The 19,372-nt window shown below is 59.2% G+C and overlaps 1 protein-coding gene across 3 annotated transcripts in view; it reads right to left on the bottom strand.

Moving 5' to 3' along the window:
- Window positions 1-1,820, bottom strand: part of TMPRSS13 (transmembrane protease, serine 13) — a 30,705-nt gene extending 28,885 nt beyond the window's left edge. For all 3 annotated transcript variants that reach the window (XM_014539212.1, XM_014539215.1, XM_014539218.1), the window contains exon 1: window positions 1,660-1,820. In XM_014539212.1, the coding sequence (XP_014394698.1) occupies window positions 1,660-1,680 (21 nt within the window). In that variant the 5' untranslated portion in view covers window positions 1,681-1,820. The remainder of the gene's footprint in view (window positions 1-1,659) is intronic.
- Between the last annotated feature and the right edge of the window lie 17,552 nt (window positions 1,821-19,372).

The following is a 19,372-nucleotide window of genomic DNA, read 5'->3' as shown; positions in this document are numbered from 1 at the left end:
CCCCTGTCTCTGCCTCTGCCCCTGCCCCTGCCCCTGTCTGTCTGTCTGTCTGTCCCCAGCGATGGCAGACGCTGTTCTAAAGGAGCCTCCAGGTGAGCTGTTCTAAGACCCTCAAGTAGACACTGTTACTCCATGTTACAGAGGCCGTCACAGCTGAGCTGGGACGTGGCCCGTGTTCCGCCACCACACCCCGCAGCTCCTCCTTTGAAGACAGAGGCTCCGAGAGCCTTCTCACCCCTTTGCCAAGAGCCCCCGAGACCCTCCCACACCTCACAGGCGCTGTCAGGCCGGCGCAGCCGCCACCTTCCTCACAGCCCTGGGTGGAGAGAAGCCGTGGCAGGCGCTGCTCTTCGAGGAAGCCCTGGCCAGGAGGCAGGGCCTTGGAGGGGCAGGTCCCCAGCCGCCCCTCTTCAGTGTCATCAGTGTTCACCTCCCGGCAGCTCCCCCTGCGCCCCCAACCCCCCCCCCAGCTCCTGTCTTGGCAGCTCTACCTTAAACAGGGGTGCATTTGAGAAACTTAAGTAAGGAAGTCGGGGTGCACATCTTCCATTCTGGTATAAGTTAGCACAGCCCCCCGAATGCACATGGCACCCCCTCCACACACCATCGACACTCGCTCCACGATAATGAAAAGCCCGCTCTCCACCCTGCGCCCCTCCAGTGCCCTTCCGTGTGGCCCCTGGCCCTGGACAGGTGCTGCCCAGTCCGATTGCCCGTCACCCTGCCCGGGACGGGCCCTGCCCCTTCGGAGAGCTCACCCTTCCCCCGCTCTGCGTTTAGGGACCATCACGTTAGACCCAGCAAGTCACCAAGGCCCAGGCTGGGACTGTGGGCGCAGCCCCTTCACGCCCCAGATGAAGCTCCGTTCGAGCTGAACATCACCCTCTGCTTCCCAGAGAGTCCCTGCTCCCACCCGCTCAGTAAAGAGCAAGAGGAGGAGGGAAGGAGGGGAAATGAGACCCAGGAGGTTAGAGCTCCTGAGGAGCGTCCCTCAGGGCAGAAAGGGGGCCCAGGTGAGCCAAGTCCCGGGAGCCCAAAGGGGGCCCAGGTGAGCCAAGTCCCGGGAGCCCAAAGGGGGCCCAGGTGAGCCAAGTCCCGGGAGCCTTGGTGGGGCCCAGGTGAGCCAAGTCCCGGGAGCCCAAAGGGGGCCCAGGTGAGCCAAGTCCCGGGAGCCCAAAAGAGGAGCCTGCCTGCAGCAGGAGGGGCTGTGGACAGACCCCAGGAGGCCCCCCAGGCATGCAGCCGACTCAGCCCCACAGTAAGTGCCCCAGGCGGGTGGGAATCCCCTGGGTCTGAAAAGCACACCGTGAACCGTGGAAGGGCTAGGAGTCTGGGAGGATGGCCAAGACAACCCAGCAGCCAGCTAAAGTCCGAGGCTCCGTGAGTCTCAGACCAGCAGAGGTGACACCGAACAGCATACGGGTCCTGGCTGGGTGCTCCCAGGCCACAGGCGCCAGCCCGCACCCAGCCACACAGCCCGGGTGCTTCCAACAGACCCAGGGCCGGTCACCTCTCCTCCCTGGGAGGGTCCAAGAGGTCTTGACCTCAAGCAGTTTCTCAGTAGAAAAGGCACCTTCGGATCTCCCACCCCCGAGGCCCCCAGGGGGCAGGGCCCCGCCCGCCCGCCTCCAGCCCAGCCCTGCCTCCTCAGCGACTCACCGGGCGGCTGTCCCTCTCCATGGCCTCCCCGGGATGAGGCTTCCAGACTCAGCTGATATCAATAAGAAGGTCCATGTTGGCCCCTGGCTCCTCGGGCATGTGGGGAGAGGGGGCTGGAGGCCGAGGGCCGGCCCGCCAGGTGGGGTGGGGAAGCCGGTGAGTGTGAGGTAATCCCAGGCACAAACAACAGGGCAGAACTAGCCAGACCTGTCCCTCACCCTCCTCCGAGGCATCCCGGTTACTCAGCGAATGCCAAGGAGTGCAGGCTGTCTCTCCTCCTGAACCTGCCCCGCAGAGGCAGCTGTGGGGGGACCCGGGTTCCAGAAGCCTCTGTAGAAGGAGATTCTGAAAGAAGGGCCAGGCCCTGGGAAGACATTCTAAGCCCAGTTAACCTGAGCCCCTAAAACAGGTGCTCTCGAGCACCCAAAGGTACCACCTGTCCCCAGAAGGGGATGCCCACACCCAGGGACCAGGATCGGGCAGTGCGAACCTTCACCTTGTGAGGGAAAAAAGGCCACACGCTAACCTGACCAGCTCAGGGGAGGCCTGCATGGCGGTCTTGCAAACTCAGAGACCTAAAGTCACCAAAAGGATGGTCTGAAATTAAACTTTAACTAAAAGCAGTGATGGTGGGTAGTCACCTCCTAGGCCAGTATCTTTCCTGACAAAGTCAACCTTTACCTTCACTGAGCCTATTGCCTTTTTGCATCTTCTAAGATAACATACCTATGAAATGTCAGGGTAACTTGTAACTCCTCCCCTCACCCCCACCCCTGGGGCACAGCCAAATGCTCCTGGGAACCAGGGCAGAGACCATAAATTCCTTCATTGTCATTGGGGATGTTAACTCTCCTGCACCCACCTAAGTAAAAGAAGTATGTGTCTATCATCTTACTTTTATCCAATCCCAAAGGTTCCCCCACCTTTGCTTTCTCCCGCCTCCCTAATCTATCACCAATGGATTTCATGTCACCCACTCACCCCCCTCCTTTGCTCTAAGGTATAAAACGAGGTAAAACCGTGCCTTCTTTGGAGCGTGATCCCAATCCTTTGAGATTCTGTTTCCCGGCAATTGTGGACAGTTTGGCTCAAATAAACTCACAAAAATTCTTTACAGGTTTCAATGTTTTCACGTTAACAACCTCTGAGGACCACGTGTCCAAATCCCAAAGCAGGGCAGGTGGGCTGGCGATTTTCTACAAAAACGCCAACAAGGAACTTAACCCAAATGGCTGCTAACAGTGCCCCTGATGAATTGTGTCCATTGACAACAATGAAATGCTCTGAGACAACAGGCCAAAGCCAGTTAACGAAACCTGCAAACACCTGCGTGGAGACTGCTCCGAGCCACACCGGGCTGACTCGGGCCCACACCTGTGCCCCTGACTCCGTCATGAAGGAGACGCCGCGGGGGTGCTCAGCCCTCCACACCCTGCACAGCTGCCGCTGGGAGCAGCGGGCGCAGAGGGAGCACCCCACCTGGCCGGGCATTTGCGGGAGGAGAGATGGGGAACTGCGGATCTTGGAGACAGAAGGAGGCCCAGAGAGCACCGGTGACCTGGTCTCCTGGTTGACGGAGGAGAAGCCGTGTGCACGGCCGCGTTCAGCAAACAGCAGCCGCTGCCGAGACGGCCAGGTGCAGTGGCCTCCTGGATGCCCCCTGCAGCCCTGCGAGCGCCCTCACTCGCTCGTGCAGCACACACCTATGCAGGGCTCTGACGTGCCTGGCGCTGCCTGGGCGCCGGGGACACAGTGAGCGGGGAGGGCAAGGACCCTGCCCTCTGTCCTTAGCAGCGGGCACACAAACATAAAGAGCTAAGTAGGTGGACAGACAGACAGACAGTCCAGAGCAGGGAAGGGAGTGGGAGGGCTGGCAGGGGCAGGGTTGCAGGTTGAAACTCCCTGAGGTGACATTTAAGCAAAGACTTAAAGGAAATGACTACCACCCCCATTTGCATGTGAGCATGTTAGCTCAGCTTGGAAGTTGCCGGGTGACCTAATCCAGAGTAGGGGACCCGGGCCTCCAGTCCCAGGGTATTTGGGGCGTCAGTTTTAGAACTCAGCCCCAGGACACACCCCTCCTTGCTCCCTCCCCAGCAGACAGACCCTCCTCTCCTCTGGCCCTAGAACAGTGGTTCTCAACCTTCTGGCCCTTTAAATACAGTTCCTCATGTTGTGACCCAACCATAAAATTATTTTCGTTGCTACTTCATAACTGTAATGTTGCTACTGTTATGAATCGTCATGTAAATATCTGATATGCAGGATGGTCTTAGGCGACCCCTGTGAAAGGGTCATTCGACCGCCAAAGGGGTCGCGACCCACAGGTTGAGAACCGCTGCCCCAGAAGGTGCTGGAATTCATCTTGTGCTGCTCCTCTTCCTCCCTCTTACGGGGGCTCAGCAGGGCGCTCCCCGGAGCTGCAGCTGTCCCTGAGCCCTGGTTTCCATTGCCCAGGCCTGAGGAGCCTCCCTCTGTCCCTGGGCAGGCGCCTGGCCTCAGGGTCACCTTGAGCCTCACTCCTGTGACAGCCCACTGACCTCTAAGAAGAGCCAGGCCTGGAGCTGGGCCGGAGGGGAGCCCTGTGTCCGAGGTGTAAGGTGCGGCCAGCTCGTGAACTTGGGGCATCAGAGTCCCAGCTGGGAATGGTGATGACAGCCGACCAGGGATGTCTGGCTCTGCAGGGGGATTGGCTTTATTTCTTGCTCTGCTCCTTGGCCCCACCCAGAGTCCTTGCGGACCAAGCCATCGATCAGACCCATCAGAATTCCCATCGGCCCTGCTTCAGTTCCATAAGCAGTGTGACTGCAGCAGCAGGCCTCATGCGGCTGCAGTGGGCACAGAGCAGCCAGGCCTCACAGTGGCCACAGGATGGCACAGAGCAGCCAGGCCTCACAGTGGCCACAGTGGGCACAGGATGGCACAGAGCAGCCAGGCTTCACAGTGGCCACAGGATGGCACAGGGCATCCAGAGCCTTGCCTTGGAGAACTCCACGTTCAGCTGGCCCTAGACAAATGCAGGGCGGGGCACCAGGGCTCCCACAGTTGAAAATATGAACATAACATGACTCCCCAAAATATGGTTAACACAGGTTGTGTCTGTGACCTGTATTGTATCTGTTCTTACAGCAACGTGAGCTAGAGAAAAGGACAGGTCACTCAGCATGAGGCAGAGGGGCACCTGTGCAGGCCGTGCACTTTGCTGTGCCGCCTGGGAGAGGCTGCTTGTCACTGGGGTCCTCTGTCCAGAGTCCTCCTCATGAGCCTCATCCTGCTCAGCTCCCCCATGGAGCCCCTAAGTGCCTGCCTCCTCTGCCCCCCACTCTGGGGTCCTCACTGCTCAGAGCACAGGGAGGGCTCCCTCCAGCCTGAGGGGGACACAGAGGAGCAGCTCCCCCCTGGGTGACCCCAGCTCCGCCTCCTGCCCAAGCCCAGAGTCCCCTCTGCCCCACCCAGCAGGGCTGCTGCGCAGGCCCCGGCCCTCGGCAAGGGGCCCCTGGTTGTTGTAGGAGTAGTCCAGGTCGGGGAGGGATTATTTTTTAAGCCAAGAGAAAACCACCTGTGAGCCTAAGTGGGGTCCCAGGTCCCCAGCTGCCTCTCAGGCACCCTAAGGCCCGGACCCTGCTGGTGGCAGCGTGGGCCCCTCTCTCCCGCGGACACTGGGCCCCTTGGCTGGGCATCGGTGACAAGGGAGGGAGGCTCAGGAAGAAGCCAGAGGATCCACGTGGGGGAGCGTGGGGTTGGCCAGAGGGCCGGCTGCTGCCCCGCAGTCTGTGCCCGAGAGTCCGGAACCCTAAACCCAGCAGCCAGCATTTCCCCTTCTGTGTCCTGTTCAAACCCCCTCTTCTCCCGTGGTTCTCATGGTTCTTCCGCGTCATCAAAGTCCATGATCAGATGGGACAAGTCAGGTACGAAGCCTCCGTCAGAGCCCCTGGCACCGCCCCAGGGAAGGTGGGCGGTGAGCCACGCGGACCCCAGGCCAGAGCAGCGGAGCCTCTCCCAGATGCCCGACCTGGAAGCGGCCCAGCGGTGCCCGGGGGCTCCAGAGAGTGGAAAGTGCCACCGTCCATCCATCCTGCTTAGCTGCCACCTGTTTCCGGAGGATTGACAGCCGTTCCTCCTGGGGTCACCCACCCCCGTTCCCCCGGAGTCTCCTTCCCTCCATGGGACACACAGAGTGAAACCCCACTGCCCGGCAACAGCCCTTCCCACACTCCAGGCAACAGCATGCTCACCTCCGGAGTCTGCTTTCCCACCCAGCCACCCGGCCCTTCACTTCCCCTGGCGGGAGGCAGTGAGGCCATGTTAAGTCCCCTCACCTCCATGGGTTTCTCCAGAACAGACAGGTGGTCACCCCGGCCCTGCTGGGGGGTGGCCCGGGCCCCCAGTCGTGTGCACATGGCTGCTGCTTCCGGTAAAGCCTCCAGGTGCTCTGGGCCCACCTGCTGGGCTGCTGGTTCTCGCGGAGCTGATGCAGCCACAGGTAGATGACGACCTGACAGGCAGGGGGGTAGCCCTGCACGCAGCTGCCACCTGCTCAGGGAGGGCGATGAGGCGCTCGATGCTGATGCTGTGACCAGAGACCCGCATCCAGGCAGGAGCATCCGCCCCTCTCCCACCCACCTGAGGAGCCGCTCCGAGGCCCTGGGACAGGCAGGGAGGCGGCTGTCGGCTGTCGGGAGAGCCCCAGGCCTGGGACCAACCCCCAGAGCAGGGGGCACGGAGCAGTCTGTGGACCAGATCTCACCTCAGACAGCGACGGAGCCACAGCTCTTCCAGGGACGGCCTCTGTGTCCTTGGGGAGTGTCCATCTCCGACCTCAGTTTCCTTATCCATGAAATGGGAATGATGGCTCCTCTCCAGTGGAGGATTTCTATCCACGCAGGGAAATCATTTGTACAAAATCCTTGGCACAGGACCTGGTACGTGGTGCCCATCGATAAATAGTGGCCACTGTGATAGGATTATCGTTCCTAAGGTTGCTTGGAAACAGAGGCTGAGCAGGTGTGGGGAGTGTTAAGATCTGGGCTTTGAGCCCTGGGCCGAGGTGTGGATGGGCCTCGGTTGGGCTCTGCTGCTCTGAGCCTCTAACGCCCCCCCCCCCCCCCCCCCCCCCCCCCGCCGCTGGCCTAGGGCTGCCGTTTCTTGCTTCCCAGCCTCTGAGAAGTGAGGTCCTCTCACCCCCGCAGCTCAGAGTCTCTAGCACAGAGGCCTGCGGGGGGCCGAGCGCCTTGCCAGGTGCGGGACGGAGGCTGAAGGGAGGCAGCTGTTCCCTGAGGAAGAAAATGCCCAGACGTGGTCAGAGAGACAGGGGCAGTGATGGTCAAGGCGGGCGTCGTGTGCCACCAGTAAACACAATGAGGAGAAAATAAATGTGTGTGTGTGTGTGTGTGTGTTTTCGTCGATAAAATAAAAACACCAGGAACTAATATCTCACATTTAAGAGCAGCTGCACGTGTCTGACTTGGCTCTGTCCGCAGAGCACACCTGCATGCAGCTGTCCTTCTCCCACTTGGCACCAAGGGAGCAAACACTCAAACAAGCCCCCAGGCCAACAGCGTGGACAGGAGGGAGCTGCCGCTCCATCGCGTTCCCTGCCTCCCAGCCCCGTTCTCATCCCGATGGTGTCGCTGCAACAGGGAACCACAGCAGTGATTCTAGTTTAAACGTTCCTGGATGCCAATATGCTGTTTTCATAATAAAGCTCGGGGTGCTAAGTGTGCGCATTCCTGTAGACCGTGTCCTTCTCCGAGACTCGATGTCTGTGACGCACGAGCAGATGCTGAGCAATACTTCCCTAGTTCTGTCTTTCCGGCTGTTTCCCCTGTGTGTGAATCTGAGCAGGTGGTCAGTGCACAGCTGGGAAAGCGACCCCCTGTGGCCCCTCAAACCCCCTGTGGCCCCACAAACCTCCTGTGGCCCCACAAACCCCCTGTAACCCCCACAAACCCTCTGTGCCCCCACAAACCCCCTGTGGCCCCCACAAACCCCCTGTGCCCCCACAAACCCCCTGCAGGCCCCCCATGAGCCCCCTGAGGCCCCACATGCTGTGTTTAGCAACTGTCACCAAAAGATCAATGTTTATGTTGTTTGCTCAGTTAAGTTGTACATTTTGAAATTTTTGCTTTTTGAATGCGAATCATAAAAAAGAAGATACACAGTTATCTAGACTTCACATCTCCTTAACTGGAGAAGCTTCAGGTATTTGAAGAGGCGGCTGCATCATTCCGTTCTCCTGTGGGTCATTCGGAGTTTGGAGAGGAGGGTGAGCTGCGTTTTCAGCTCTCAAAAGGCTTCTCAGCTAAGGCCCGGCCGGCGTGGCGCAGTGGTGGAGCATTGACCTATGAACCAGGAGGTCATGGTTTGATTCCCACTCAGGGCACATGCCCGGGTTGTGGGTTTGATCCCAGTAGGGGGCGTGCAGAAGGCAGCTGATCAATTATTCTCTCTCATCATTAATTCTCTCCCTCTCCCTTCAACAAGTGAATGTAAAAGAATATGTTCTGTGCGCATGGACACAAAGACTTTGAATAATCACATTTGCAAAGCACTTTCCTTTGTTGATCCTATCCAGCCCTTAAGACAACCCTCTGAGGTAGACAGGACAGTCCTGAGCCTGGGAAAGCGCGGCCCACGGTCCCAGGCTGAGGCGGCTGAGCCGGCTGCGTCGGAGTGTCTCTGAGACGTGCACTTTGCAGTTAGTGCGCGTCCCAAGCAGCCTCAGCGCCCTCAGGAGCGAGGTCCACGTAGAATTTATAGATATGAATACTTCCCTCGGACGCGGCTGCAGCTCCACCCAACAGCCCTCGGGAACAGTGCGTCCTGACCAGGCCCAGCCTGAGACTGCTTTGTTGTTGTTAATCCTTTACCCGAGGACATTTCCCACTGATTTTAGAGAGAGTGGGAAGGGAAAGGGAGAGACAGAGAGAAACAGCGGTGTGAGAGAAACACACTGATTGGTTGCCTCCTGCACACACCCCAACCAGGGCCAGGGAACCTGCAACCGAGGTGCGTGCCCTCGACCAGACTCGAACCCGGGTCCCTTCAGTCTGTGGGCCGACGCTCCATCCACGAACCAAACCGGCCGGGGCTGAATCTGCTTTTAATGCTGCTCTACGGAGAGTCTCCCAGCCAATGTCACCTTCAACGGAGACGCGTGGTCTCTGTCATCCCACGAATTCAGGAAGCTGTGGACGAGGCCTATGGTCTCAGAGACCTGGAGAGTGTTACCTGACAGTCTTTGCGGAGAAAAGTTTCCCATCTTCCCTGTGTTGGCTTTCTGGCCGAAGGCCCTGGCTCCTTATCTGTGAGGCACCTAACACCATGGCTGAGCATGTAGACTAGACCCTGGTGAACAACCAAAGCCGCATCCGAGGTCGGGATGCTGGGCACATCATTCGTAAGTTTACTCTCTGAATCTCAGTGTCTTCATCTGTAAAAGAAAGAGACGGATACAGGCACGGCCTGGCTCATGCGTCCCCGAGGCTCCCCCGTGCCAGGCCCATTCCTGTCTGTGGGGTTAAAGGGTTAAATGAGAAAACACCTGATACAGTGGCCACGTGGGCAGCCATACACGCGATACAACCAATCTTTTATCACGCCTCCTCCCACAGCCGTGGCACGGAGCTTCTCCACAGGCGTAGAGTCTAAACCAGACGCTGCACCCTGGCTGCTCCAGCTGCAAAGACGCCGGGAGGGGAGCCCGTGTCCCTCCGGGCCTCTGCTTCCCTCTTACCCTATGTCCCACTCACACTCCTGACCCGGGTGTGGGGCCCCCCCAGCGATTCTCCCTTACACAGCTGGGTGTCCTACATTTTAACTCAAAAAAATTTTTTAATAAAGTGGGGCTGATTTAAGGAATTGGTCTCAATTCGAGGCTTTATAGGGGTGGGCTACTGCATTTAAAACGATATGTTTATTGATTGTTAGAGAGAGAGAGGAAGGAAGAGGGATAGAAACATCAACAGGAGAGAAACATCATCAACCTGCTGCCTCCTGCACGCACGCCCCCTCCTGGGGATGGAGCCTGAAACCTGGACATGTTCACGGAATCGAACCTGTGACCTCCTGGTTCATAGGTCCGTGCTCAACCATTGGCCACACCCGCCGGGCTTTACCTCAGTCCTGACACCACCACCTGGAGTTATCGACGGGCCCGCAGGGGGAGAGCTCAGTGCCAGGAGACGGCCCCCCTTCAGATGCTAACACACGCTCAGTTGTCCCCAGGTGCCCACACATCTGCTCAATTTGGCTACGAATCCCCATGACCCCTGCTCCTTGGATCCGATGCCCCTCACCTCCTGCTGCGGGGGTGATATTTGCTGGAAGAGCTCGGAGACCCAGGGAAGCACAGGTACCAGCTCATCAAAGGAGAAACGTGGACAGCCCGGTGGAGAGACCCCAGGTGGGTCCGGGGGTCCGAGCACAGGAGCTCGGTCTCGGGGAGCTGGGGGCTCCTCCCGGCATGTGGCTGTGCTCCCCACCTGGCCCCCCGAGCCCCAGAACACTGGGATTTGTGCGGAGGCTCCTCCTGATCAACTCGCTCCATTCCCAGCCCCCCCTCCCCCCACCTCAGACAATGGGGGCGGACGGAACATGGGTCGCTTCGGCCCACGGCTCGGCCTCCCTGGGGGCAGCCCTCATCCGGGCCCATGGGAGTCACTTCCCAGGACAGAAGACGCCCGCCACCCAGCACATCCGCGGGGTCAGAGCTCCGTGTCAGCACGCGGGTCAAGGAGGGAACACCATTCGCAGTGCCTGCTCACGCGGCAGACCCTGTGTCCCTCCTGTCATTGCAGTTTCAGTCACTCTGGACAGTGTTATTTTTAGCTCAATTAACTGCCCAAACGTAAAACTTCAAGGAAGTCTAGTCCCCATTCTGAGGCGCCCAATTCTTTGCTCAGACGGCCTCGCTGAGTGCTCACTAGTTAGTGAATAGGGTTCTTCTGCACCCACAGCCCCAGCGCCCACCTAAGCGCAGCCAGTCAGTCCACAGGCTGCACTGAGTCTCTGCCGTGTCGAGTAGGAGCTGCCACTGACCTGCGCATGAGAGACAGCCCAGTGGCAGGACGGCTGCGCCTCGGGGACAGGGGCGCCTTGGGGACCGGTGCGCCTCGGGGACGGGTGTACCTCGGGGACGGGAGCACCTCGGGGACGGGAGCGCCTCGGGGACGGGTGCGCCTCGGGGACGGGAGCGCCTCGGGGACGGGTGCGCCTCGGGGACGGGAGCGCCTCGGGGACGGGTGCGCCTCGGGGACGGGAGCGCCTCGGGGACGGGTGCGCCTCGGGGACGGGAGCGCCTCGGGGACGGGTGCGCCTCGGGGACGGGAGCGCCTCGGGGACGGGTGCGCCTCGGGGACGGGAGCGCCTCGGGGACGGGTGCGCCTCGGGGACGGGAGCGCCTCGGGGACGGGTGCGCCTCGGGGACGGGAGCGCCTCGGGGACGGGTGCGCCTCGGGGACGGGAGCGCCTCGGGGACGGGTGCGCCTCGGGGACGGGAGCGCCTCGGGGACGGGTGCGCCTCGGGGACGGGAGCGCCTCGGGGACGGGTGCGCCTCGGGGACGGGAGCGCCTCGGGGACGGGTGCGCCTCGGGGACGGGAGCGCCTCGGGGACGGGTGCGCCTCGGGGACGGGAGCGCCTCGGGGACGGGTGCGCCTCGGGGACGGGAGCGCCTCGGGGACGGGTGCGCCTCGGGGACGGGAGCGCCTCGGGGACGGGTGCGCCTCGGGGACGGGAGCGCCTCGGGGACGGGTGCGCCTCGGGGACGGGAGCGCCTCGGGGACGGGTGCGCCTCGGGGACGGGAGCGCCTCGGGGACGGGTGCGCCTCGGGGACGGGAGCGCCTCGGGGACGGGTGCGCCTCGGGGACGGGAGCGCCTCGGGGACGGGTGCGCCTCGGGGACGGGAGCGCCTCGGGGACGGGTGCGCCTCGGGGACGGGAGCGCCTCGGGGACGGGTGCGCCTCGGGGACGGGAGCGCCTCGGGGACGGGTGCGCCTCGGGGACGGGAGCGCCTCGGGGACGGGTGCGCCTCGGGGACGGGAGCGCCTCGGGGACGGGTGCGCCTCGGGGACGGGAGCGCCTCGGGGACGGGTGCGCCTCGGGGACGGGAGCGCCTCGGGGACGGGTGCGCCTCGGGGACGGGAGCGCCTCGGGGACGGGTGCGCCTCGGGGACGGGAGCGCCTCGGGGACGGGTACGCCTCGGGGACGGGTACGCCTCGGGGACGGGTGGGCCTCGGGGACGGGTGCACGCCGATGGTTTGTGAGCACCTGCAGGGCTGAGCATCCCAGATCCAGTGTGCAGGGGGTGCTGCCGGCCTCACCGGAATGCCAGGACTGGGCCCCGAGGTCGTCTTTTCTGAATCCCTCTCAATCTCTGGTCGGGGAACCCTCTGGCATCCTGGGCAGAGACTGAGAGCTGCTTCCTGCCGGTGGCCTTGCCCCCAGGATGGCGCATCCCCTGGAGTCTGGATGCTGCCCAAGGCGTCTTCGGTTCAACGCCAAACCACAGGCCCGGCTCACCGTGTGAGAGCGTCCAGGCTCACCGCACGGCCCACCAGCCGGCAGTCCTCCGCCCCGCGGGAGCCAGCCTGGCCCCACCTGCTCTGGGTTCCAGTTTTTATTCTTTATTTTTAAAGTATATTTTTATTGATTTCAGAGAGGAAGGAAAAGGGAGAGAGAGAGAGACAGAGAGAGAGAGAGAGAGAGAGAGAGAGAGAGAGAGAAACATCAATGATGAGAGAGAATCATTGATCATCTGCCTCCTGCATGCCTCCACTGGGATCGAGCCCACAACCCGGGCATGTGCCCTGACAGGAAATCGAACTGTGACTCCTGGTTCATAGGTTAATGCTCAACCACGGAGCCACGCCGCCCGGGCTGGGGTCCAGCCTTGGTGTGAGGAGTGAGGAAGACCAGAGTCTGCCTGTGCCAACACCTCCCACCTGCTCTCCGTGCCAGGCCCATTCCCCACGTCCTGAAGAGCCGGTTCCCCCGGTCTGCAGGCCCAGGTGTGAGGCAATGCGGGGTCAGCCCTGCCTGCGGTTAATCAGCCACGAGTGCGGTGACACACGAGGGGGCCGGCCCGGCAATTACCTGGGCGGCGACAGCCCGCTGGCGAGAGAGGAGTGGAGAGGAACGTCCCGGGACCCCGCCTGGGCCAGACCCTGTCCTGCCTTCCAGGCCCCTTTCCCAGGAAGTGCCACAGCACCCAGGAGGGCTGTCGGGGTGGAACCCCAGGGGGGGGGGGGGGGGTGTGTGCAGACGGTGCGAGGTGCCTGCTCACCTGTGCATCCAGGAGAGTGTCCATCCAGGCACAGGCCGGTGCCCAGGTGGCCGGCTCACCTCCCCGGGAGCCGGGAGGCTGTCAGAAGGAGCACATTCATCCATTCTTCCCAAGAAACAAAGCTGCAACATCTTTTTTTTTTTTTTTAAGAAAAGTGTTTTTATTTATTTGTTAATCCTCCCCCGAGGATATTTTTCCATTGATTTTTAGGGAGAGTGGAAGGAGTGGGGGGAGAGACACAGAGAGAGAAACATTGATGTGAGAGAGACACGTCGCTTGGTTGACTCTTGCATGTGCCCTGCCCAGGGCTGGGGGTTGAGCCTGCAATCGAGATACATGCCCTTGACCGGAATCGAACCCGGGACCCTCCAGTCCGCAGGCTGACGCTCTATCCACTGAGCCACACCAGTTAAGGCTAAACTGTAACATGTTCACTGAGATAGAATTCACATCCCGTACAATTGGCCCACCGGAAGTGTACAATCCGGTGGCTTTTAGGACCCTCACCACACCGATTGCAGAACCCTTTTGTCACCCCAAAAAGGACAACCTGTCAGCAGCCCCCTGCTTTCTCCCCCTCCCGCCCCAGGTGTCAGCCACCACCTACCCACCTTCTTCCTGAATGCGGCGTGGCCTTTTGTGATGGGCTTTGCTCACGCATGGTATTTGCTCAGTTGATTTCCGCTGTGGCTTGTATCAATACTTCCTCCTTTTTGTTGTGGAATATTCCACTGCGCGGTGAGAATGTATTTCGTCACCCCTCGTCAGGTGGTGGGCATTTGGCTGTCTCCACTCCTCGGCTCTCAGGAATGCTGCTGCTCGGAGTGAAATTGTCTGCTCGAGGTTGGCATGGGCTCATGTTTTCTGTTCTCTGTGTCTGTGTCTGCAAGTGGAATGACTGGGTCCTATGCTAAACTCTGTGTTTAACCTTTTAAGGAACTTAATTTCCAGTGTGCCAGGCTGAGCCTAGGCGCTGGGATTCTAAACAACCTGGTGGAAATCTGAACCAATTCTAGTGAACAAAACAGACGAGGCCCTGTCCTCAGGGAGCTGCTACTATGGAAGACAGGCAGTGAGCAGATGAGAGGAAATACACAGTCATTTCGCAGAGCAGCGAGGGGCAAAGTGAGGGGCGGCCTCGGGTGGGCAGCTAGACGGCCTGGAGAATAAGAGCCAGGAGGCCAAGAACTGGAGGCTGCGCCCCAGGTGGGAGGAAGCTCGGTGGGTGTGAGGGACAGAAAAGACAGCAGCACCGGGAGGGGAGGGGCCTGGAGGAGCGCCCAAGCGCACGGAGAAGCCTTGAGCCCTTTTAAGTAAATGCTGGGGGTAGTGGCCTGAGCTGATTCTTACATGCACCCCTGTGTTCATAGCAGCGCAGTTTACAACAGCTAAGATTCGGAAAGAGCCTAAATGCCCATCAGCAGATGAGTGGGTTAGAAAACCACAGTACATCTACACAATGGAATACTACGCTGCTGTAAAAAAGAAGGAACTCTTACCATTTGCAACAGCATGGATGGACCTGGAGAGCATTATGCTGAGAGAAATAAGCCAGTCAGAGAAAGACAAGTATCACATAATCTCACTCATATGTGGAATCTAATGACCAACATAAACTGATGAACAAAAATAGACCCAGAGACATAGAGCACTAAACAGACCCTCAAACCTCAGAGGGAAGGCAGGGGAGGGTAGAGGGGGGAAGAGATCAAATGAACTCATATGCGTATATGCATGACCCTTGGACACAGACAGTGAGTGGTGAAGGCTTGGGGGCAGGGGGAAGAGGGCAATGGGGGAAAATGTGTAATACTTTCAACAATAAAGATTTATTAAAAATAATAATAAATTAAATTAAATTTAAAAGTATATTTAGTGCTCAGTGGTTGAGTGTCGGCCTATGATCCAGGAGGTCACGGTTCGATTCCTGGTCGGGGCACATGCCTGGTTGTGGGCTTGATCCCCAGTATGGGGCCTACAGGACTCAGCCAATCAATGATTCTCCCTCATCATTGATGTTTCTCTCTCTCTCCCTCTCCCTTCAGCTTTGAAATCAATAAAAATATATATTTTTAAAAAATTAGATTTAGTGAAGTATGATTTATACCCAATAAATTTTATCTTTTTTACATATGACGTTTGATAAACTTCAATAGATACTACAGTTGCATAGCCACTGCTACAATGAAAATACACGATATTTTCATCTCCCCCAAAATTTCTCTTGTACCTTTTCTCAGTCAGCCCTCTGCCCACTTCCCCAGGCCCCGACAGCCTCAGAGTCATTATTTTGTGCCTTTTTAGAATGTCACATACGTGTAATCATACATGTACATGTAATCATACATGTATATGTAATCATACATGAGTTAGCATAGCTACTCTGCACGGAGGAGAAACAGGACACCAGAAAGGCCTGAGATGGCCCAGAGCAATGGCTGCCAATGCAGGCCTCACCGCAGCACCCCGATCTCGGGGTCACCCCGACCGAACCGCCGGGAGTGAAGCTGATGTGGCGCTTTCCCGGCGTCCGTGGTAGTTCTAACGGCAGCCAGGCCCGAGGACTGCTTTTAGGACAACTTCTTCCTCACAGGGGGCGGCTGAGGAGCCGAGTGGGACCGGGGATGAGCGACTGTCCTGGTTGCCCAGGACCCTGAGGGCTTCCAGGGTCACAGGACTTTCAGTTAAAACAGCAGGACAGCCCCAGAGCACGGACTTCCAGCGCCAAACTGGGAAAGTCCTGGGCAACCCAGAACGAGTGGTCATCCCTCTGCCGCCCACCGCCCTCTCGCAGCAGCTCTCTCCACCTGGTGTGATGGGAGTGCTCACGCGTCTGGACAGCCCGTGGGCATCCTGCTATTGGATCAAACCCGTAGTGTGGTTCGCTTCTGTGTCCTGCTGCACCGCACGGCAGGCCCCCCCCTCCCCGATTCCAACTCAGAGCTGCCAGTGGTTCTAGCTGGTTTGGCTCAGTGGATAGGGCACCGGCCTGTGGATTGAAAGGTCCTGGGCTCGATTCTGGTCAGGGGCGCATGCAGGCTTGGTCCCCGGTGGGGGAGGTGCAGGAGGCAGCTGATCAATGATTCTCTCTCATCATTGATGTTTCTATCTCTCTCCCCCTCTCCCTTCCTCTTTGAAATATATAAAAATATATTTAAAAACAAACAAGTAAAAATAACAAAGCGGCCAGTCCACTAGCCTCTGTGGGGACAGAGGTCACGTGGGAGTGGGGGTCTCACCGAGGCCACCCCTAGCTCTGCCCGGTGTCCATGCTGGCTTCCAGCCTCTGGGCGTGGACGGGCTTCTTCCCTGGCTAAGTTCCCCAGGGACCAGCTCTCCTGTCGCCAGTCACCACTCCTCTGAAGCACTGGTCACAGCAGTAATTTTGTATTTGTGAGGTAACTTGATTGGTGTTTGCCAAGAATGCAAACTCAGTGAGGACAGGGCCGTTCCAGTTTATTATTGCATCCCAGTAACGAGCATATAAATGGCACACAGTAGGTGCTCAACAAATGAATGAATGAATGAATGAATGATGAATGTCATTACCTATTGTCACGCCCAGGGAATAACATTGGCTTGTATCCTTTTATCCCTGGGAGACTTCAAACCCGTGGGGCCCACACTGTTAGGAGAAACGTAGTCCATATTCATCTGAGATATACAGTTGAACCTTGAACAAGGTGGGGCTTAGGTACCGACCCACTTTGCAGTAAAAAATTCCCGTGTAATTTTCGACTCAACAAAAACCCGGCTGCCCCTGGGTGTCTGTGGCGGGCGGGCTCCAGCACCTTCCGAATTCTGCAGCCGCTCGAGCCCTGCGCAGACCGGTGCACACATTCGGCCCTCTGCACCCGTGGGCTCCCCATCAAAACAAACGGGTACTTGTTGGGGAGCAATCTGCCTCTCTGTGGACCTGAGCAGTCCAAACCCCAGCTGTTCAAAGGGTCGACTATGGAGGCACAGGAGAGACAACGAGGGGGACGCCGGCCTTGCTGGGAGGCCTCTCTCTGCCCCCTGCCCCCTGGACCTGGTGCTTCTGAGAGCGGGGCTAGTGCGCAGCCCATGTACCCTGAGTCGGGGCCGCTGGCATTTTATGAACAGCCGTGACACTCAGGGCTGGCCAGGCAGGGCTCGGCCGCCCCCAGGGCCGCACTCAGAGACCACAGCCCCATCCGCACCAGAATCCCAGGGAGCATCCCAGGTCCCAGCCGCTGTGCTGGGAGCGGTGGCGGCCGGGGGCAGACCGGCCACTAGTGATGCCTAGGGCACGACTCCTGACCTCGCGTGTTTTACCATCCCGCCGGCCGGGGGGAGAAACATATACTTCGGAAAAGCTTATCAGGCTGGAAGGCAGTTTGTGGTCAATGCCAGAGATGTGGCCCCGTCGATAACGGGTGCCCGTTTCAGAGGAGGGAGAGCACATGAGAGAATTGTGGGTGGGGTGGGCGGCTCTTCCCCGCTGTGTCATCCACACCCACCACGTTCCATGACCGGATACTGGTCTTTAGCCCTCACCCCCAACCTCTGTCTCACTCCCCAAACTCAAAAGGAGCCCTGGCCGGTGTGGCTCAGTGGATAGAGCGTCGGCCTGCGGACGGAAGGGTCCCAGGTTCAATTCTGGTCAAGGGCACATGCCCGGGTTGCGGGCTCGATCCCCAGTGTAGGGTGTGCAGGAGGCAGCCAATCCATGATTCTCTCCATCATTGATGTATCTCTCTCACCCTCTCCCTTCCTCTCGGAAATCAATACAGAAATATATGTTTTTAAAAAGGGAACAAGGCGGGTGTCTCTGAGACGTGTGTGTGGTCTCTCTGGACCAGGCCCTCACTGAACGTGACACACGCAGAATGAATGAGCGAGTCATAAGACCACCCCGGCCGCACCTGCCACCTCAGGTGGACGGGGTGACAGTGCTCCTGGGTCTCGCCCACTGACTCCGTGGAGGACACCCACCGTGAAGTCATCCTGGGAGTCATTTCCCCGCAAGTGGCCTCGAGAACAGCCTGCGGCGTGGCTCACTTGGCCTCCCAGTGGTCAGCCTAGGGCGCCCCCTGGTGGTGCCTCCAGGAGACGCTCTCCAGCTCACTCCTGCTCCTGCCAGGCTTCAGGGTCCCAACCAGAGTGGTGAGGAGACCCAAAAAGAGGGAGGAGAGGCGAGGACAGGGAGGAGAGCAGGGACGGTGTTAGAAACGGCCCTTCACCGTCAGGGCGAAGCCTCAGAAAGAAGAGCCAGGTGACCATTTGCCTTTAAAGGATGGAACATCGAAGGTCAAGTTCAGCTGCTGTCCTCCTCCCACTCCCCCTCCGCCTCCTCTCCGTCCTCCTCGTTCTCAGCACACTGACCACACTCACGGATGGTGGTTTTTTGCAAGGATTTTTTTTTTTTACTTTTGTTTCTGTTTTGGTTTTGGTGGAAATCAGGGAAGAACTGAAATTGCCACCCATGGAGCAGAACTGAAACAGAGGGACAGGCGAGCAGGGGTGCCGGCCCCGGGGATTCCTGTGACCACACGGGCCTGGGCCTGGGCTGAGCTGTCCGAGCCACGTCCCCAGGGCCAGGCTGACTCTTAGGGGCCAATTCCCCATGCCCACCGCCTCTTCACAAGCTGCCGCTCGCTCGCTCGCACCGGGACGCACCGTCCTTGCTTCAGCATCTCATTTCATCTCCGCCCCGGCACCCGGTTACCTCCACGTTGCCGACGAGGAAACAAGGCTGAGAGAGGCTGAGGGACTGGCTGAGGGTGACAGGGCTGGTGCGTGGGAGAGGTCATGTTTGACCCGGAACCTCACCCTGTGACACGCAGAAGGAACTCAAAGCCAGCGCTTCTCCTGCCCACCCGCCCGCCACGCAGACACACAGACGCGAGCAGCCCCTCCCTCCCGGGAGCCCAGAGCAGGTGTCTGTGGAAGCCTGAAAGGAAGCTGGCCTGTGGAGTGCTCTCACCCAGCCCACGGGGCCATGTCCAGAGACACTTTTAGTTGTCACCCTGGTGTGGGTGCTGCTGGCATCCCATGGGTGACAGGGGCAGAAACGGAACGTGGGGCCACTGTGACTGTGAGGAAGATGAGTCCTGCTCTGTGCCCGGGATGGCTGTTCTGATTGCAGAGGCGCATGCTCACCTGGCTGGGAGTTGCAGTGGGACCCGGGGGCTCACCTGGGAATGCGGCCCACCCCCCCCACCAGGGAGCTGCCTGTGATCATGAAAGACTAGCAACCTCATTGCAGAGATGGGAGCCCCCAGCCTGTAAAGGCCCCCAGCCTTTGCTTACCCACAGGCCTTTGCTTACCCACAGGCCTTTGCTTACCCGCAGGCCTTTGCTTACCCACAGGCCTTTGCAAATCTCCAGCCCCATTACCTGTGAACAGCCCATTTGTCTACTCTCCCCTAGTCTTTGTCCTTCTACCCAATACAGCAGCCGGGGGC

Source organism: Myotis brandtii, unplaced genomic scaffold, assembly GCF_000412655.1.
Source record: "Myotis brandtii unplaced genomic scaffold, ASM41265v1 scaffold105, whole genome shotgun sequence".
In the NCBI taxonomy this organism is placed as follows: Eukaryota; Metazoa; Chordata; class Mammalia; order Chiroptera; family Vespertilionidae; genus Myotis; species Myotis brandtii.
This window is presented reverse-complemented; position numbering and strand designations above follow the sequence as displayed.